The 21,289-nt window shown below is 36.0% G+C and overlaps 1 protein-coding gene across 1 annotated transcript in view; it reads right to left on the bottom strand.

The window, feature by feature from the left end:
• Nucleotides 1–7,297: 7,297 nt before the first annotated feature.
• The window catches only part of epg5 (ectopic P-granules autophagy protein 5 homolog (C. elegans)), a 34,912-nt gene continuing 20,920 nt past the window's right edge, over nucleotides 7,298–21,289 (bottom strand). The window contains exons 29-45 of the mRNA XM_067438374.1: nucleotides 20,115–20,257; nucleotides 19,885–20,041; nucleotides 19,577–19,771; nucleotides 18,863–19,076; nucleotides 18,319–18,440; nucleotides 17,980–18,187; nucleotides 17,349–17,424; nucleotides 17,159–17,262; nucleotides 16,872–17,047; nucleotides 15,634–15,813; nucleotides 15,345–15,554; nucleotides 15,107–15,251; nucleotides 11,167–11,409; nucleotides 10,706–10,925; nucleotides 9,318–9,533; nucleotides 8,322–8,436; nucleotides 7,298–8,035 (exon numbers count right to left, since the gene is read on the bottom strand). Coding sequence (XP_067294475.1) covers nucleotides 7,853–8,035; nucleotides 8,322–8,436; nucleotides 9,318–9,533; nucleotides 10,706–10,925; nucleotides 11,167–11,409; nucleotides 15,107–15,251; nucleotides 15,345–15,554; nucleotides 15,634–15,813; nucleotides 16,872–17,047; nucleotides 17,159–17,262; nucleotides 17,349–17,424; nucleotides 17,980–18,187; nucleotides 18,319–18,440; nucleotides 18,863–19,076; nucleotides 19,577–19,771; nucleotides 19,885–20,041; nucleotides 20,115–20,257 — 2,907 coding nt within the window. The 3' untranslated portion in view covers nucleotides 7,298–7,852. The remainder of the gene's footprint in view (nucleotides 8,036–8,321; nucleotides 8,437–9,317; nucleotides 9,534–10,705; nucleotides 10,926–11,166; nucleotides 11,410–15,106; nucleotides 15,252–15,344; nucleotides 15,555–15,633; nucleotides 15,814–16,871; nucleotides 17,048–17,158; nucleotides 17,263–17,348; nucleotides 17,425–17,979; nucleotides 18,188–18,318; nucleotides 18,441–18,862; nucleotides 19,077–19,576; nucleotides 19,772–19,884; nucleotides 20,042–20,114; nucleotides 20,258–21,289) is intronic.

Below are 21,289 nucleotides of genomic sequence, written 5' to 3'. Positions count from 1 at the left end.
CTACAACATGTCCCAGATCTATCCAATCGAGGATGTGCTGAACAAACAAGTCCGATCTAGGCATCACCTTGCAATTTACAGGACTTAAAGGATCTGCTGCTTACATCTTGGTGCCAGATACCACAGCACACCTTCAAGGGTCTTGTGGAGTCCATGCCTCGATGGGTCAGGGCTGTTTTGGCAGCAAAAGGCGGATCAACACAATATTAGAAAGGTGGTCATAATGTTATATATTACAATTATTTATATATTATATATGTGATATCTGCAACAAAAATAATTAAGTCTGTATTCAAATAATGATAAATATGAAAAAAATGTAATTACTTTGTAGACATCATAAACAAGTCATAATAAATATTGCATCGTGCTGTATTCCATTTATTGTATTATTTGAGTAATGTCATTACAAAACCCCTTGTCTTCTTATTTGTATAAAGGTAGCTCACATCTTTAAATAGACAGAAATGTAGAGCGGCGCAAAGAGGTGGACTGTTGGGAATAAGTGCACCTGAATCATCAGAGTACTTGAGTGTGGAGGAGAAATGTAAATGATTGAGTGACTCAGAACCTCCCACAGGCGACAACTTAAGTCCAGTGACTCTGCCATATTACTGATAGTCATTTAACCCCTTACATGCAGTGGAAGAAGAAAGATCTAAGTTAAAGAACTATTTTTTATTAATTGTAAGTTGCAATGACAGACAGTAAAATTGGAACTCTCAATATTTAACCAGAGGGCAGTTTGATGGTCACAAGCAAGTTTTCTGTCCCATTCAGTCCGGGATTCCTTTATTGGTGCCGCTCCATCTAGAAATACCCCCAACCCACAGCTAGATAAGTGTCTCCATGGCAACCGGCTCTACAGACTGTACCTCCACTGTCCATCCACCTCTTCAGCTCTCTATGTGACTAAACGATTGAATGACTTAATAAACAAATAAATAAATAAACTCCCACTCACATGTCTAACTAGCTGATTGCTTGCAGTGCAGGGGTGGCATATACAAGTGGAGGCTTTTTTCCCCCCTAAAACCTGTTTCTTTCTGGAGCATCTGTATGATACAGGTCATGTAATGGTCACAGAAGCAAGAATGACACATGGAGAGAAGAGAGAGGGAGGGAAAGAGAGCACACTGGGTTTGAACACCAGGTAACAGAACAAATTTCCCACACAAAATGTACTTTAGCACCAGACAGCATAATGGTAGCCATGACAACTGGACCCAGCGCTAGACAGTCCATACAGTACGTGTCTGTCACTGTCTACTGATACCAATGTCATCTGTCAATACAGAATGATACAAAACTGAGGTGTATTTCATTAGACAGTTTAGTTTCATTGATGATATTCTTTGCTGTAGTTTAACTCATTTCATCAACTCTTAAAGGGACAGTCCACTAAAAACAAAAATCTGTTAGAATTTTCTCACTCTCATTTTGTTCCAAAGTGACTTTCTTCATACTGTGGAGCACACAATTAGTTATCAAAGAATGCCTAAGCTGCTCTTTTTCGATACTACAAAGGTGAATTGTGTGTCCAACACACACACACATATGCACGCACATTGGGTTTCCATTGGGGACTTTCCATAGACATGATGATTTTTGTACTGTATGAACTTTATATTCCATCCCCTAACCCTAGCCCTAACCCGACCCATCACAGAAAACATTTGCATTTTCAAGAAATATTGTTTAGTAAAAAATATTGAAAAGAGAAATGATTTCAATGGAGGTAAATATATATATTTTTAAGTAACATTTAAACATATGTAACATTTACACAGAGAAATTACTGTTTCATTAAATATTTTCAGAGAAAGATTTGTTTGCAAAATTCCTGAAGTATTCATCATCACTCAAAAAATGCTGTGCGTCGCAGACCCAAAGGTTAGCGTTACATCTCTTAGCAGGAAGACAACGAGATTCTTATCCCTGATGTTATCAAATATGAGAAATGCACACAAATACAAAATCCTTCTTGGCAACTGAAATCTGTTTGCATCAGAACTTCAGAAACAAGTTGATGACACTTCTATTTCTGATACTATCTTCCAGCTATATATGTGGGCAGAGGAATATCCGTTTCAAAAAACTTTTATAGAAGTACATTCTGTTTCTATGAGGTGAATGTCTGCTCGTATAACACATTGATGTTTTTAAATTAAATCAAGACTGACAGTGTGTTATTACCATGTTAAAAAGTCACTTAAATCATTTCACTGACACTTAACACCAGGTTATAATGTAAGTTCTTAGACAAGAACATTTAATATATATAATAATATATAGGCTATACTGTGACATTATGGAGTGCATCAGTTTAAGGTGACATAGTAGAGTCGATATCCCATAAATGCAAGTGGAAATTCTGAGCCATGATCTCGTTCTCACTCCTGGCGCTCGCTGTCCCTCTGCTAAAACAGCATGATGACTCAGGCTCACTGCTGCACTGCTTTTCCAACACTGTAAAACTTTTGTTCAATACACCCATAAGCCAACCAGTCAGAAACAAGTCTACAAAGAGGGTTGTGAAGGAATAATTATCTTAATAGGGCTTGTCAGATTTAATAATGGAAATGTGGCAACTAAAGTTGGCTGATATATTAAAAGAGATCCATCACTAACAACTGGCAGTTAATCCTCATAAGTCATGTGTTTCATTAGTGCTGTATTGCAGATAGGATCTCCCGTGTAAGTGCAATGCAGTCTCAGTTTTCAGCACAATATTTATTGTTCCTATAATATAATGGGATATTTACCATTCAAAAAGCAATAATCTTTGAAGCCTTTCATGAGAAAAGAAAGTACACCCTTTTGAAATGTCTGGTTTTACATATCAGGGCATAATACAATCCTAAGCATGTCTTAAATTAGGTACAACCTTAAATGAACAAAAACACATTTACACGGTGTTGGGGGTTTTTCTATGATAAAGCCAAAATGGAGAAGCCATGTGTGACAAACTAAGTACACCCTATGATTTAACAGCTTGAAAACCAACTCTAGCAGCATTAACCTGAAGTAGTCTCTCACATAATTGTGAATGAATTTTGGAGAATTTATTTCTTCTTTACATTGTTGCTTCAGTTCATTGAGGTTTGCAGGCATCTGTACAGCCTCTGAAGGGGCCGCCACAGCATTTCAGTCGGGCTGACGTCTGGACATTGACTGGGTCTTAAGCAAGCAAGCTGTCCGACAGATGGCCTTATATATGACTCTTGAATACTTGGGTATACAGAGGTGTGGATGGTTAACTAAATGACTGCAAGGTGCCCAAGTTTTGTGACAGCAGAACAAGCCCAAATCATCACCCCTCCACCACCATGCTTCACAGTTGGTATGATGGGTTTGTGCTGATAGTTCTCACCAAACTCAGTGCTGTGCATATGACCAAACATCTCCACTTTGGTCTTGCCTATCCATAGGACATTGTTCCAGAAGTCTTTTGGTTTGTAACTTTGCAATCTTAAGCCATCCTGCCATGTTCTTTTTAGAGAGCAAAAGCTTTCTCCTGGCAACCCTTTCAAACATGCCATACTCATCCCGTCTTTTTACTGTCATGAACCTTAACATGTTAACTGAGGCCTGTAGAGTCTAAAGTGTAGCTCTTTGTTTCTTTGCAGTTTCTCTAAGCAATATTTTCCACTTGTAAATAATCTTCCTAGAATGATGGAATTCAAATGGTTTGGAAATGGCATTGTATTGATAGGCAGCCACTATAGGATAATTGCTCAAGTCTTTGCCTTGGAATTGTGTAACACAACTGTGTGTAACACACACCTGAACTAGCAAACTGGCTAAACTTCTACTTGTATGTGGTAATGCTTGCTGATCATCAATTAATCAAAGAGATTTGATTAACAGTGCATGACTGCTACTTATCCTCTTAATTCCTTCGGAAACAGTAAGGGTGTACTTGGCTTCTCCAGTTTAGCCTATTATTGTTATTATTAACAATTATTGTTATTATTATTTTAAATAAACCATGAAATGGTGCAATATGTCATGTGTTGTTGTTCATCTGAGGTTGTATTTACCAGATTTGTTTTATTTTTTTATGATGTCATACAGACTTATACTCTCTTTTCACATCACTGTAATTCTGTGCATTTGTCAGAATAACCTCTGTGGCTTTAACAAGTATACAAGCAATCTCAAATGTCCATATCCATATAATCTATTCCATCCTAAGCCCAAAAGAAGCGAATGGTTGTTTATACAGAGGCCAAACACCTCCACTGTGTCAGAAATCTTTCAATGTCTTCATCTAAAATGTGATGAAAGAAGGTTGAAACAAGGTAACTATAACAGAGTGGATGATTAAACTACAGCACAGAATAGGAGTATACTGGAGTTACACTTACTAAAGTCTCAGTTGCTTATATAGCAGCCACACACACTTACAGGGCTTCAACTGCTGCTGTTGCCTCCACCTCTAACACGCTCTGGTATATTACAAACACTGAAGAGCATAGCCAGGAAAAACTAGTTGTACTTAAGTAATCTGGCCCTCTGTGTTTTTGTCCTTTACTGGTTTGTATAGAGCATGGTTATGTTTAAATCTCTTTACCATGGCTCATTTGCATTTCCATGTGCATTAATCTAAATCAACAGTATCCTGAGATGAATATTTGAGCTACATTAAAGCTATAAATATTACATATTTAAAACTGCAGCTTTGAATATATATGTCCATTCATATATAGACAGAAACTCCATCTACGAAGGTTTAAGCTCAAATGTATATCCTAAAACATTAGAAAACATTTTACGTAACTTCTAATAATGCTCATTTCACAGTTTAGTAATTTAATACTTTTTATGTGGTTATACTGTTTGGGTAATTTAAAAATAAACAAGGAAACATTAAATTGATCAAAAGTTACTGTAAAGAAATGTAAGGAACACACTTATTTAACATTGATGTATAAACTAACATGAAATAAAAATGAGGAATACATTTGTTAAAGTATTTAATGTTAATGTTAGTTTATAAAAATAGTTGTTCATTGTTAGTTTACAGTGCATTAACTAAGGTTAACAAACACAACTTTTGATTTTAGATTAATAAATGCTTTAGAACTATTTTCATTCTTATATTATATAATGTTAACTAATGAAATATTGTAGTGTTACCAAAATGTAGTTACCAAATTTCAAATAAATGCTGTTCTTTTACACTTCTCCAAAGAAATGTATTAATTCAAAGATTGTTTTCTGTTCTTGAGCAGCAAAACTGCACGTTAGAATGATTTCTGAATATTCATTTATTGTTTTGTAATGTAAGTTTGGTCCCTAGAAATATGTTGCACTGTAGTTGACCTGTGGTGCTTCCCTTACTAGACCTAGAAAGAGTCATTATTTAAGGTATCATTCATAAAAAAGGTTGTTTTGGTATAAGGCTGCATAGCTACAGGGCCGCTAATAAATTATTAATAAATGGATTGAGACATGTAATTAAATGTGGTAGACTGTGGGAGAAGTGACCGAAATCCAGCTGGCACTGCACTAGATACAAGCTTCACAAGTTTATGGCATATGGTCAGATCACCATAAGCTGCTATCCGTTTGTATCATGATTTTAAAGGGACAAAAACAACACTGTGTTACAGCAAACTTCAGATCATAAATATTAACTAGAGCCAAGATGTAGGGATTTAAAGCAGAACTCACAGCATATGCATTTTCTATTCTCTTTTGTTTACTTTTTTAATATGTACATACATGCTGCTGCACTGCTACTATTCACGGATACTCCAGCGTGTCACTCTGGCTCAGATGTGAAAGAATGTATTAACAACTAAACAGAAGAAAAGACACTGGCATGCCACATCTCAGTCTCCCATCTGCTGTCTGGGTACCCTGATAACACTCCCTCTGTAGCATCTATTAAAGCGGAGGAGATCACCATGGCAACCGCCATATCCTGGGATGTGAATTTCTTACTTACACTGACTCAAAAGGGTAAATCTGACCGATACCATTTTGTCACATAAATATGGCTTCATCTTATATGTGGGCATGTGGTTTTTAGGGACATGTATACTGTGTGGATAAATGCTTTCAGGTCAGTACTGAGATATTCAGAAATGTATTTATATATTATATATTCTCCTAAAAAAATTATGATTTGAAAGGAAGGGAAGGAGTTGCACATGGTTTCTTTGATTTTAGGTATTATTGACCTTGATTATCATTTCCATGTACATGACAAATAATGTGACAGCATTTTGTTAACTGATGTCAATCATGGCACAAGAGGAACACAATCACATTGAAAACATTTGAAGGAAATCACAAAATCAGAAAGCCATGTTCTATGCAACTTTATGCTTTCTTTTCATTGTACATTCATACAAGCATCCAGGTTATTTCAACAATTGTTCGGCTTGTTGTTATAAGCGATTTTCTAAACAATATGCACATTATGCTCAACAGCATAACAATGACAATACGTACACCATGTTAATTTCATTTTATACTTTGAGCATCTGTTTGTTTAAGGACGATCAAAACATTTATAACTATGAACCCGATGTACGTGTTTATGCCGCAGTATTACTGAAACCAGTGAATTCTGTGGTATGAGAAAGTATAGAAAAGGACCTCTGACTGTGTAATAAAAGCATGCAGTGAATCCCCAGAAGTGCTGACTTATACTCTTTAGTCAATAAAAACTGCAACCATAGGAAATACCGACATGCTGGCAATAGTATCAAAGAAAGAGATTTTCTCCAATTTAAATTAATATTAGTTCTAAAATAATTTCTATACACCTAAACAAATACAGCAGTAAGCACGTTCATTAAATCTCATATACCTATATGGTCTAATAACAGCCATCTTGAAAGTATTTGAACGGGGAAAGGAATGTGTGATGTCAGAATGGAAAGGGAGCATTTTTGTATCTAAAAATTAAGTGCACTTATCAGGCAGATCACATGCTGGAGCAGTTCACCTTATTTGGACACTGTTGGCCAGACCAACACTCTATACAAACAACACAAAGACTCGCAAAACATTCACTTCTTCACATCAAAATGTAATGTCCAACCATTATTAATTTATTTGCATGAGCTCATAAGGAAAGTGCTTTTTAAAAAGCACATTACAAAAACATATTTAAAGAAAATGAAAATGAAAATGAAACTGAAATAAAATATAATATTTTGTAAATTCACCAGCATATTTGTTGTGCAAATCAAATAGGAGAAAAATGCTGAATGAGGTATAGATACTTTGACTTTGATTCAGTCGATTATCATCAGATATTACCAAAACTCCCCCAGGTCTAAAACATTCTCATACATGCTTCATAAAATCCTCACCAATTCAAAATAAATACTACAATATTATTATGAGACCATTAACTTGAGAGACATTTGCTTATGTGTTATTTCTGGTCTGAAACGCTGACGCTTTGGATACTTTAAAGAAGTGTTTCTCAAATTCAGTCCTTCAGTATAAGGTGTCTCCCTATTTAACAAAATAAACATGATGAGTTAATTCAGGTGTTTTAATTAGCTAAAACATTCTGGTAGATGAGTCCGGAAGACTGGAGTTAAGAAACACTGCCTTAAAGGATGCCATTTTAAGAAAAGAAAAAAGGGGGACAAGAATGATATTAATTTTAGAACGAAAGAAAATTACTGTACCAGAGTAAAAAAAAAGACCACTGTCTTAGTATCTAAAATCATGATTTTAATCTGTTCCTCCCTATTGTGTCCTTTTCTAGAAAGTACCTATGGTGGTTTAATTTTAGATGCTCATTGCATTGATTCTGTCTCATCTGTTTTGGTGGGTTTCACAGAGCTTGAAGGAGTTGAATCTCGTTTTGAGGTTTTAGCTAACGGATGATGTCCAGGTAATGCAGGTCAGTGTAGAGCGAATTGACCAGCAGGATCAAAAGACGGTTGCTGTCACGCAGACAGTGACCTGGGAACTTGATGAACTGACAGGCCTGGTTCACAGACACATGCAGCTCCGAATACTGCTTATTACTCAGCATCGCCTCCAATACAGATAAGGCCTGAAGACAGATACAGAACAATACCATTTGCTTGTACTATAACAAATAATCATCATTAAAACATATCCCCTTCTAACCATCAGAAAGCCACACAACAAAACCAGTAATACCATTGCTAATTTCAAAACATAGAAACTTCTTAAATTTCCCTAAAAATAGAAAATATGTATATTATATTATATTACATTATATATTATCCAGAAATCAACCTGATGAACACATTTTTACGCCATCATGATACACCAATACATCATTAACTTTTATCCCATCCCCTAGAAACTCTTACTTGTTGAGCTTTAGCTGAGATCTGCAGCTCTGTTCCCGAATTAAGACGCAGCTGATTCTCTGAGGGCACCTGGACCAGGAGAAATGCTGACATGCTGCGAGCCACAACCCGAAACCTGAAATACAGTAAGAAATTCAATTGTGAGGCACGTAGTTCACTAGCCTGGATGCCAGCCAAACTTAGCCCCGCCCACAACATTTGAGCTCAGGCAGTTCGGCCTGGACTTGATCCATAGAGGAGTCCTGAACAGAAACTGACCAATCAAATTATCAGGGCGGGTTTTAGACGATGACGGACCGAAAATAAACAGTAATGTAATCTTCCACGTCATCAAAGGCGCTTGGTTGACTTTATTCAAATCCTACACGGAGGTCTTGTTCGTATATGCATTCACCTTCACTGTTTCTCTCTGAAATGATCATGTTGGCAAGTACTCTGTGTATCCTTAAACTCTTTTTTTTACAACACCGGTAAATATTGTTTATTCCAGCATGCGTGCAGACAGGGTTGCCAAGTTTTTACGACAAAACCAGCCAACTACTAGCCCAAAACAAATGTGAGTTGTGTTATTTCGGCATGGTTGCCTGCTAAAATTTGCATTCCTGGGTCTATACTGTGATATATAGACCCAGGAATGCGAATTTTAGCAGGCAACTTTGGTCGCTTCAACCGGCGGAAAAAAAACGCAGATTTGGCAACACAGTGCATTTTAGTTCTGTTGACATTTGACAACTACCGTTATGCGTTGCTTCGTTGCTCTGATTGGTTGTAGGCCTATCCAATTGATGTCTTTCCTGGTTCAGTTGAAACACGCCCCATAATCACAGCCCAATGGATCGTTATCAGACTCATATTCTGACTAGAATTGAGTATGACCACGTCAGGCTAGTAATTCACACAATTCAAATTTCATTAGCTTTAATGGAGTACAGCAGTTATCTGGGTATCAAACCAAAATTCTACTTTGAGCAATTCTTCAACAACTCTCAAACACACCTGCTAGAAAGTGGGGATTTCCTCCCAAGGCCGATGGCTCCCAGAATGCCTGAGTTCAGTCTTTCTTCACTGAGCTGGGCCAAACGGTTCTGGAATGCCATTAAGGTGAGAATCAGAGTGTCAGGTGTGCAGGTGTCCTCTTGATCCACCTGGATCAGCAGAAGTTCCAAGAATTTATGCCACCATAAAAACAGCTTTGCCTCATCAGCTGGACCACTGCAGGAACACACAATACAGGTCATGAATAAAGGGTTATCTGCAGGGTTCTTAAAATAGAATTTAAGGCTTTTTAAACCCATTTTTAAGACCTGCACAAAATTAATATTGTATTAGGGGGGGATGTTGGTCAATGTTTATGGTAACATCCTAAACCATAAAATAACTGCAAAAACAATGGTTTAAACTTTATAGTTAAAATAATGCAAGTTTTATAAAACAAAAACAAGTTTTATAAAAAATATATGTGTTTTATGATTATATATATTCATTTAAATTATGATTTATGATTATAATCTTTCCCCGTCAGCTTTTTAAAATTTTATTTAGTTGCCAGCCAACCCCCAGCATTTTTTATAATTTTCACGGCAACCAAAACGGTTTTTGATGTATGAATATCTAAAAAAAGAACAGAGCCTCTACTTTTAAACAAAAAAAACCTGTTTTATTCTAGCTTCATGGATTCTTTTTTGTTATCATCCCTTGAAGTTAAAGTTTCATTAAGAAAGGAACATTTTGGGCCAAAAGCTGAGAAGATCGCGTTTTTGTCAAAGACTATGTCTGGATCAAATTCGGAATAATGATCAAAACACAGATGGAGTAGATAGACTCTATCTTTTTTATGTTGATGATTGCATTTATTTTACTTATGCATCTTCTTACATATGCTATTGCTTGTTTCTGCTTCTTTTTCGCATGTCTTTTGATCAAGAGAATCTGCACTCTTTCAGAAGATGTGTCATAGCGACCCCTACAGTATAACAGTGAAAACACGGAAAGCCGGAAAGTTCTGGCAATGGCGGTCGGGGAAGTGTTGTCTCATAAACTACAGAAATTTCCGTCAATGGTGTGGTAAGTGTTAATATATTATTTAATTTTTTTAATGCACATTAGCTTCTTATCGATCCACCTGTTAACATTTACAAAACTGTGTGTTGACCTTAAATTTAATAAAAAATCTGGCATTGTGTTCTTTCACATGTTGAAGGACACACGCAGACAACTTAACTGGAAGCAGTGTAGGATTGCAGAGTTTTGGGACTATTCCATGGTCCCCTCTTAATAGTCCCAAAACTCTGCAATCCTACACTGCTTCCAGTTAAGTTGTCTGCGTGTGTCCTTCAACATGTGAAAGAACACAATGCCACTATATGTGAAAAAGTGCATGTTACCTAGGGAAGACCTGACTGATCCACGTGTTGAGGAGCACTAAGGTCTTCTTCTCATTCAGGAGGGTTTGCTCAAGGTTGAGCCTCTGGAGGATGTAGACATACAGTGTGAGGTAACTGCACAGGCTCAGACTTTCCTGGATGAAGTCCTCAACAGTCAGCTCAGGAACCTGAAGAGAGACCAGGATGGGCCCCCAACCAGAGTACTGATCGGCACATCCACCTGAGATAGACACACAAGATACTACTAGATGAGGACATTGCAGAAAGTTTTATAAGAAACTAAATCTCACTGTACGCTTAAATGGTACTTTAATGGGACAACATGCAAATGTTTTGATTCAGATGTTTGCTTTTCTGGTTTTAACATTACGATTATGGAGAGGAATAATTCCTGAAGGCTTACACAGACAGACCGTTTAAATTCTGTGACTAAGCCCAGAACAAGTATGAGCTATTATTACCATCAGTGAAGTAGGAGAGAATACAGGCCTCAGTGGTGCGTGCCATATGACGCACAGAAGCCAGACATCTACACGCAGCGGTTAGCAGGGGGAGAACCAAAGGACCCCGAGCTCGCTTTTCCACCCAGGAGTGGAGTTTAGTCCCAAGTCCCTCTGCTGTAGACATGCCAGCTTCATTCAGAAGAGTCAGCATCTCAGCAAACAGACTGCAGGTGGCCATGTGCCGCTGCTGAAGGTCTGTCTCTAAATGTGAGGATGAGACACATTAAGATCAGTTCATTCAAAATAAAGAGATATTGGAGCAGCCTGTAATGATGTCCAGCTTTCCACAGAAATAAGCACATCCTCTGTTTTCAGCATGGGCAATAATAAGAACTGTTTCTTGTGTAGCAAATCAGCATAACAGATATGATTTCTGACTGATCATGTGACAGATGGGAGTAATTATGCTGAAAATTCACCATCACAGAAATAAATTACTTTTTAAAATATTGAAATATTGTTTAAAAAAAAGTTATTTAAAACTGTAATGATATTTTACAATCTAACTGTTTTTGAGCACAAAAAAAAATACAGCTTTGGTGAGCATAAGTAACTTGTAATGATACCAGATGTCTTAATGTTGGGTCTCTTGTTCAAAGTTAAGATCAGCCGAATAAATGCCAGAAATCACATTTGACACACTAAATTAATATAAATCATTGTCAAATTTGGCCAAGGATTCTCCATTTTATAGCCCCTATTTTATATATACTTAAACTCTCAGGCTTCAGACAGGGAGCAAATACAATATTATATATATATATATATATATATATATATATATATATATATATATATATATATATATATATATATATATATATATATATATATATATACACACAGTACAGGCCAAAAGTTTGGACACATTACTATTTGTAATGTTTTTGAAAGAAATTTCTAATGCTCATAAAGCCTGCATTTATTTGATCAAAAATACAGAAAAAAATATTGTGATATATTATTACAATTTAAAATAATTGGTTTTCAATTTATTACATTTTAAATTATTATTGATTTCTGTAATGCAAAGATGAATTTTCAGTATCATCAGTCTTCAGTGTCACATGATCCTTCAGAAATCATTCTAACATGATGATACTTTTACAAAGCTGGAAACAGTTCTGCTGCCTAATATTTTTTCATAACCTGTGATACTTTTTATAATACTTTGATGAATAAAAAGCAAACAAAACAAAAAAAAGAAACAAATGTTTTAAAAATAGAAATCTTTTGTAACAACAATATACACTACTGGTCAGTAAATTGGGGTCAGTGTTTTTTTTTCTTTCTTTAAAAATAAATAAATAAATCAATAATTTTATCCAGCAAGGATGTGTTAAATTGATAAAAATTCATAGTAAAGGAGATTTATATAAAATATTTTTATTTTTATTTTGAATAAATTCCGTTCTTTTGAACCTTTTATTCATCAAATATATTAGGCAGCAGAACTGTTTCCAACACTCATAATAAATCAGAATATTAGAATGATTTCTGAAGGATCATGTGATAGAGTGGATGTCACATGTGACACTGAAGACTGGAATAACGATTTTGAAAATTCAGCTTTGCATCACAGAAATAAATGACAAGTTAAAGTATAATAAATGGAAAACCAAATATTTTAAATGGTAATAATATATCACAATATTTTAAAAAAAGCACAATCATTCGAATATACTCCAGGGTTTCTGCTGATAGAAAGCCATATGCTAATCACTGAAGAAACCCTTTAATGCAGTGCAGTCGCCCTGTCCTATGTGCAGAAAAACACCCCAAAGCATTATACTCTTAGTGTATTACCAACAGTAACCTTGGAAACGGTGGTCCCAGCTCTTGTCAGGTCATTGACCAGCTCCTTCTGTGTAGTTCTGGGCTGATTTATCATATGATAAATATATATATATATATACAAATATATATATATATATATATATATATATATATATATATATATATATATATATATATATACAAAGCAAATTTTTCATCAGTCATGAGGCAATACAAGCAGATATTAAACAACAGATTGTATTGGCTGCTATGTGTCTCCTGTATCTTTGACATAAAACTTATTAAATAAAATAAAATGTAATTAAATAAAATTAAATAAAATGCAATTAGCCCTTAAATGCATGACTGTTTCATTCTTACATATTCAGGTCGTTAGCGACCCAGATCTATATTTAACATGGATAGACCTCTACCTGTCGTAATAATATATAAAACTCCTGATTTTAGAGTAACAGCTACAGAAGAATAAAATAAAACCTATTTCGTTACCTTTTGGAGCTTGGAAGGATTCAGTTTGAGCAGATGTTTAATACCATCATCATATGACCTCGTCAGAGCCAGTTTACCAGTATATTCAGCATCTGGCTCATATTCGCGATCTCCAGCATATTCTCCAAACTCATTTTCAATGTCTTCAAAATCAATATTTTGATCACTGACAGCTTCTTGACCACATCCATCATCAAGAGACAGTGACACTAATATTTGATTGTGTTTAGTACTTGCTCTCTGAAGTAAATCACTAACCCATTTCAAGTTTTGCAGATTATAATTGTTATTGTTTCGTTTTCTGTCAGAGGTAACTATGAGTGAAACGTCACTTCATCATTGGGTATCAGACATTGCCAACTTGTGGAATAAAGGTGAATTGCGCCGTATTTCGTCATTATAGATTCATTTATTATGGTGCAAAAAATATATACGTACAATCCTACACACCTCGGGTCGATAGAGCGTTTTTAATAACCCGTCTATTGCGGTCATCTCCCTCCGCCTCAGCCATCTTCCTTGTTGTTGTTGTTATTCTCCCGGAACCGGATGTATTTGAAACTTCACAACTTTATCGTCCGCCAGAAAATAAACAGTGACATAATCGATTATGGCACTTTGCCGCATCGATGCTGAATTGTTCATGCCCCGCATCGCGATGCATCGCCGAATCGATTATTGTTGACACCCCTAATATATATAAATATATATATATATATATATATATATATATATATATATATATATATATATATATATATATATGATAAAAATATATATATAAATATGATAAAATATATATATATATATATATATATATATATATATATTTATATATAGTTTTGTGACATGGTGCATTATCCTGCTGGAAGTAGCCATCAGAGGATGGGTAGATGGTGGTCATAAAGGGATGGACATGGTAAGAAACAATGCTCAAGTAGGCATTGGCATTTAAATGATGCCCAATTGGCACTAAGGGGCCTAAAGTGTGCCAAGAAAACATCCCCACACCATTACACCACCACCACCAGCCTGCAAAGTGGTAAGAAGGCATGATGGATCCATGTTCTCATTCTGTTTACGCCAAATTCTGACTCTACCATCTGAATGTCTCAACAGAAATCGAGACTCATCAAAATAGGCAACATTTTTCCAGTCTTCAACAGATATAGGCACTACTGGTAATTTTTTATATATAAAATTACCAGTAGTGCCTATATCTGTTTAAATTCACTAATATCTTATTTTTTTCCCATTCTGGGCATTGTGAAAATGCCTTTGCTATTCACTATGGCAACCAATGTTCTGGGTAATGAATTAACAAACTGATCTGATTTTGTCACCTTCTAAATAACAGTACAAACAATCAATCTTAAAGACTGGATGTGAAAAACAAACCAGAATTGTGTGCAGTGTGAACAAGATGCAAACAACTGCTTTTGTTTGCCCCTTGTTCAGTGGCAACAACTGCTTCAGTGGCAAACAACTGCTTTTATTCCTATACGATCCAGTGGTACACAGAACTACAAATTATGCTTATGTAATATTCTTGAGTCACCTGCTGAGGGATGTGACAAGAAAATAAATGCGATATAGCAATGAAACTGCTCACCTGGAGGGTTGAAAATGACAATGTACTCCAGTAATTTCTCCATTTCGGTCTCCAGAGGTGCAAGACTGATGTGCCCATTTTGATCCAGAGAGGTCAGAAACTGCACCATGAGATGAAGGAAGGCTTGGCACTTTAAAGTCATGTCCTAACATACAAGAAACAAAAATCAGCAGCAAATCATGAGTTTCACTCATTTACAGTGTGCAAACATGGATTTGACAATAATATGCCATCTAACCTTGTGATGTAACACTTGTGTGGTCGGCCCAAATCCAGCAGCCGTTCTAAGCAATCTGATGACTTGTTGAGAAGAATTGTCATTACTGACAACAAGGGATGCTGGGTAATGTGTGCTAACATAGTGCGTAACATTTTGATAAGAAGGAAAATCTACTAGGTGCCAAGGCAGAAAAGCTGATTGGTCCAGTAGAGTGAGGACAGAAGACTCCTGTAGAAGTAAACAACAATAGATTAACCACTAACAGGCACCTTTTAAAGATGGTTAAGGTAAACAGGTAACCACTCACAGGTTTGCTGAGATCCTCTTTGGCCAGAAACACCATCAGGTAGAGGACAGAGACCACCATCATCTGAGCTGAGGGGCTCAGCTGGGGGCTGAGAGAGTCACTCAATACACTGACCCAGTTCACTTCACACAACAGCTCTCCCATAAACAGGAAACAACTCTTTGGACTTCCCCGCTCCACCTGAACATCATGAAATTAAATGATTGACAACAATCTTCTAAAGTATGCTGATAGGTATCGGCTATCAGTATTTTCTTATAGTTTGTATAAGTGAGTCTGTTTAAATTTTAGAAGGATTAAGACCCACCAGCGTGACCAAATTATTTGTCAAACTACCATACCAAATGTATACAGACTACCATTCAGAAGTTTGGGGTCAGAACAATTTTTTAAAAGAAAGAAATGAATACTTTTAGTCAGCAATAATGCTTTAAATTGATCAAAAGCAACTGTAAATACCATGATAATGTTATAAAATTCAAATTTTACTTTAATTTTACCATTTCAAATAAAAACCTTTTGCATAACGGTTTTAAATATTGATAATAATAATAAATGTTTCTTGAACAGCAAAATAATATGCTAAAAATTCAGCTGCGTCATCAAAAAAATAAATTACATTTTAAAATGTATTCAAATAGAAAAAATTACAATATTTTGCAATTTTATGGAATTTTGCAATATATGCAATTTTAAATTACAATAATATATCAAATATTACTGTATTTTTTTATCAAATACATGTAACCTTGTTGATCATAAGTGACTTATGACATAAGAGTCTCCAAACGTCTGATTGGCAGTGTGTATGAGTTCAGATGGTTTCGAAACATCACTTAACACTCCTCAACATTCTAGAGACCCAACCAAACACAAGTAATACATGAGATTTTAAAGGTCCATTGAAATCAACATTTAAGTTGTTTAGCTTTTAGTATGACTGTGTTAGCCTTAAAGTTATGAATAAGCTGGTATGTTCCAAAACTATGACAAAATGTGCATTTAGGAGATATAAGCATTAAAAATTTACAGTCTCCCACTTCTGTTAAAACGAATCTCAGATTTGTGATATCATCGCAGACTTCTTTCTCGTCAAATCACTGCCGAAGCTGCGGCTGAAATCGGTTAGTTGTTAACACACATTTACTAATTTCTACATGGTGAAAGGCACATAGCACACTATATATGTGATAGGAAATGATTTCAAGGCACTTCAGTGGGCCTTTAAAGTCTCTCACATTGAAAAACTGGTTCATTAGAGTCTGATCTGGATGCAGGTCCTTCCATGGCAAGCGGCTGTACTCAGTGTGATAAGTGTACAGCAGGTACTCTGGCATCTTGGGAGATGTGCAGGTCTCACAGTAATGCATGAGGTGAAGCCACAGAGCTCCTCTTTGTCCTGGCAACAAGCGATCTGCAGCAAAAAAAGATTAATTATGTTCGCATTATTTTTGAACTGAACATGAAAATGAATGGCTGAATTATTTATGATTTACTAGTTGCCCTGTTCTCTGATGATGTTTACCTTTAAATTTCTCATGTACCGTCTCCACCAAGCAGGCATATAAATTCACTAAGCTCGCTGCAGCTGCAGCATCTGATTCAAGCCATGGAGAACAGCGGGGATGACTGTGACATACGCAAGAGAGTTGTTACTCATCACTTCTGTCATCAGGGTTATAGTAACCAAACCACTGTGCCACATAAAAGCATACCTAGTGTTGTCAGTTTCAAGGACCAGAATCCATGGTTTAAAGAGTTTGGCCATTTTTGCATGCAGGTTCTCAAGAGCTACATTAAGGAGAAAAATATATATTAAAAACTTGATTGGAGAAATAGTTACTATGCACAACATATATTTTTTTTCTTTTTTCTGCATGTATTTGATTACAGTATCAGCAAAACAATAATATAGTAAAATGTCATTACAATTTTTTAAAAAAACCTGTGATGGAAAAGTTGAATTTTCGGCAGTCATTACTAAAGTCTTCAGTGTCACATGATCCTTCAGAAATCAGTCTAATATGCTGATCTGATTGATCTTATTTCTAATCAATGTTGAAAAAAGTTGTGCCGCTTTTTATTTTTTTGTGAAAACAGTGATACTTTTATTTTTTTCTTTGATGAATAGAAAGTACAAAGGAACATAATTTATTTGAAATAAAAAATATTGTATAACATTATAAATAATAATAATAATAATAATAATAATAATAATGAGTAAAAATGTCTTTGCTGTTACTTTTAACAATTTAATGTCCTTGGTGAATTAAAGTATTAATTTAATTTGACCCCAAACTTTTGAAGGATAGTAGTAATGCATATAAGAGAAATATAAATTTGTACCTTTGACCAGTCTAGGACTTCCTACTGGTTCTTTGTTGCAGTTGTTTAATTCCAGTTGAATGACGTAGGTAATCAAATCTTCCCAAAACACCTTGACTTCCTCAATGTACGGCATCCATTTTGAGAGGAGACCAAAGCTCCTGAAGTCCCCATTAGACAGACGGAGCTTTAGAAAGAACTTTGAGAGCCATTCAATTGTTTCATCCACCTAGAAAAACATTGTAGAAATGTAATGCTCTGCTCTTGTTAGAAGCATTTAACACTAATAGAGCATATCATATAAATATGCCCATTTTGCATGTCAAAGAAATAAGTTCAAATAAGAGTGCTTTGTGTTACCTGTTGAGGAGAAAGAAGGATGGAGCGGGATTTGCTTGTCTTAATCTTAGGATGAGGAGAACAGCCTAGCGCTCTTAGTGACGTTCTCCAACAGTCTGGACTGATAAGCTGCTCAGAAGAGCCTGCAGAAAAGTGAACAATATAAAGGATAAACAGATTTTTAAAAAAAATATGTAATCTTTGACGTTTACATTGTAATGTTTATGATTTATGAATAAAAACATCATAGTGAACTACTAAAACAAGGTGAAAGAATATGCTTAGACAGATGAAAAACTTCTATGACAGAATTTCATAGATAATCTACAAACACAGGTCTGGACAGATATAGACCAAGTCTACTTTATTTGCAACTAAGATTTGATACCAAGGATAATGTGTCATACAAATATAATCAACAAAAAAATCTGATTGTAACCTAAAATCTGAGGTTTGCAAGTATCTGTAGTTTGTCTGAGGTGAATAAATGAGTTTCATTTGGATAATTCAACATGGACCCAACAAAATACAAAAAACAAATCTGTCTATAAAAGGAAAGTCATACTCTGCATGATCAGACGAAGGAAGTCGCTGTAGTGGTCTGGAAACTGGTAAAGCAGCAGTTCAGTCCAGTGCTTGCAGAAGATGTTGAAGGGCATGAGGACTTCTGCCTCAGGTTCCAGCCCGCAGGTGCACAGAGCCTGATGGATGATTGCCATCAGCCGGCTACGCTCAGAGAATGGAGGCGGCGTCGCCAACAGCCACTGAGTCAAGTCAAACTAGGAGTACAGAACAGATTATTCAATTAAACTTTCAAAAGGGAAAAGGTGCAAACATGAGCAAGAGCAAAAACTAGAGCAATCAAAGTCTCAGAGGGCCACAGGAAGGATCCAGCATAAAACAAATACATTTAAATTAGATTATTTTGATGCACCCGCTATTTATTTAAATTTTCATAAACTACTTTGAGGGTTTTGATATGGGAATATGCTATTGCTAACTAGGCCCTACTTGCGAGTTCAGAAACTTTTGGGGTGGGATTTGGGTGCTGAATATTATGATTGGTTGAGCTCACGCAGCATTTTATTTCAACCTACAAGTCTGTCAGGTGAATGCAGTAAGTCATTTGCTATTCAAATCAACAATGAAGTTTAAAAAAAACAGCCAATTATGTCCTAGGACAAATTGTTCCGGGTACTTTTGGCAGAATTGGGGCTATAGTTTCAAATGCGATCTATTTAACAAACATTGACAGCATTATTCAATGAAGGCAAATTACTTTTGTGAGGAGCATGAATATGACATCACCGCTGTCTATGTGAAGGGTGCTGACCACTTCCTCGTACAGAGAGACCAACTCTGAAGGGGAGGCGTTTGGGGTGAAGTACGGTGAGAGCAGGTTACATAGGTGTCTGTTGAGCAAGATGGTCTTCAACATATGTTTACATTCTGATCGGACATCCCGGATGAAGACCTATAATAAAAGACACACTTTATATAGTCTGTATTACATGAAACAGGAAAACCATAGCTGAAAATTGTAGCAGCATAATAAAGTTTTACTGAATATTGAGTTGAAAACAATACCTGACCAAGGATCTCAATACAGGACGTGAAGAACTGGCGAGTGGGGGGATGTCTCTGTGTGTCCTCACACACAAAGGACACTATCTGATAGAATGCAGCGATGCCAACCTTCAGTATGCCAGGGGATGCATTTAGTTTGTAAACATTAACCAAAGCCCTAAACAAAAAAAAGTGATGTTTAATTTTAGTGACACAGATTTAGAAAGCATTGAAAATGAGTGGCTACTGACGTGATGAAGTTTTCTGTGTGCACGGCCGCCTCGGCCAGACTTTGAGGAGGAGCTTTGATTCCATCAGCCTGTAGCTGTTTAATATCACTCTTGAGGCACTGGATCTGATTCTGTACTGGATCCAGTTTGTGCATTCTTGAGTACTGCAACACACAACGAAAGGGGGAGAGAGCTCATGAAAATGTAGGATTTTTGGGCAGCTGGGATTTTTTTTCCCAATATTAATACAGAGAGAAAATAGGATTATTTAGGGAGAGATAATAGGAATGGGATTTATACACAGGCACAGATTTGAACATCACAGCTCAGTGTGTCTGAAACATGCTTGTGCAAACTGCTAGGCCATGGCTGTGTAAGACTAGAGAAAGTGGAAGAACTACAAGAAATGGTGACTCTGAGAAAACAAAGGAAATTAACATCTGAAAGAGATGACGTCACACTGAGTTGATCACCTAAATACTGCCTTAAATGTCTTTCCCTTCACTGCCTCTTCCCCCATATCTCCTCCATAATTCACCCCAAATCTAAATGGTTTATTGATAACAAGTACTATACAGTATTATACATTTTTGGAAATCATTTGAAATGCCACTGGTACAAAGATCTCGTTCCCACAGAAGTAAAGCCAAAGGTATATAAAAGTTTAGAGAAATTTAGCTTATTGTGGTGGGTGTATCCTCTGACAATTGGTATTTACCTCCTATCCTCAATAAGGTGTAAATTAGTTTAGTTTATTGATTTATAAAGCACATTTTAAAACAACAGAGGTTGTAACCAACATGCTGTACAAGAAAAATTAAAACAAAACAGAATTACATTACCAATTGATGTAACATGATAAAACATACACAATCACTCAAAACATGAGATGATTTACATCATTATTACAACATGATTAGAACATTTTAAAGATGATTTAAAAGTGGCAACAGAGGGGGGAGATCTAATTTTAAAAGGGACACTTTTCCAGAGTCGAGGAGCCGGTCTTCAGTGTCTTTAGTTTTATAATGCGACCAGGGAATCGAAAGAAGTTGGTTAGAAGAGCGTAGTGATCTTGAGGCATTGAGGCAAAAAGCAACATTTTTAAATCAATCCGGGACCTAAACGGCAACCAGTGGAGAGATGCTAGCACAGGAGTAATGTGCTGATGATTTTTTGGTGCCAGTCAGTAGTCT

This window comes from Pseudorasbora parva, chromosome 3 (genome assembly GCF_024679245.1).
Source record: "Pseudorasbora parva isolate DD20220531a chromosome 3, ASM2467924v1, whole genome shotgun sequence".
Lineage (NCBI taxonomy): Eukaryota > Metazoa > Chordata > Actinopteri > Cypriniformes > Gobionidae > Pseudorasbora > Pseudorasbora parva.
Note: the sequence above shows the minus strand (reverse complement) of the source record. Positions and strands in the feature narration are given on the sequence as shown.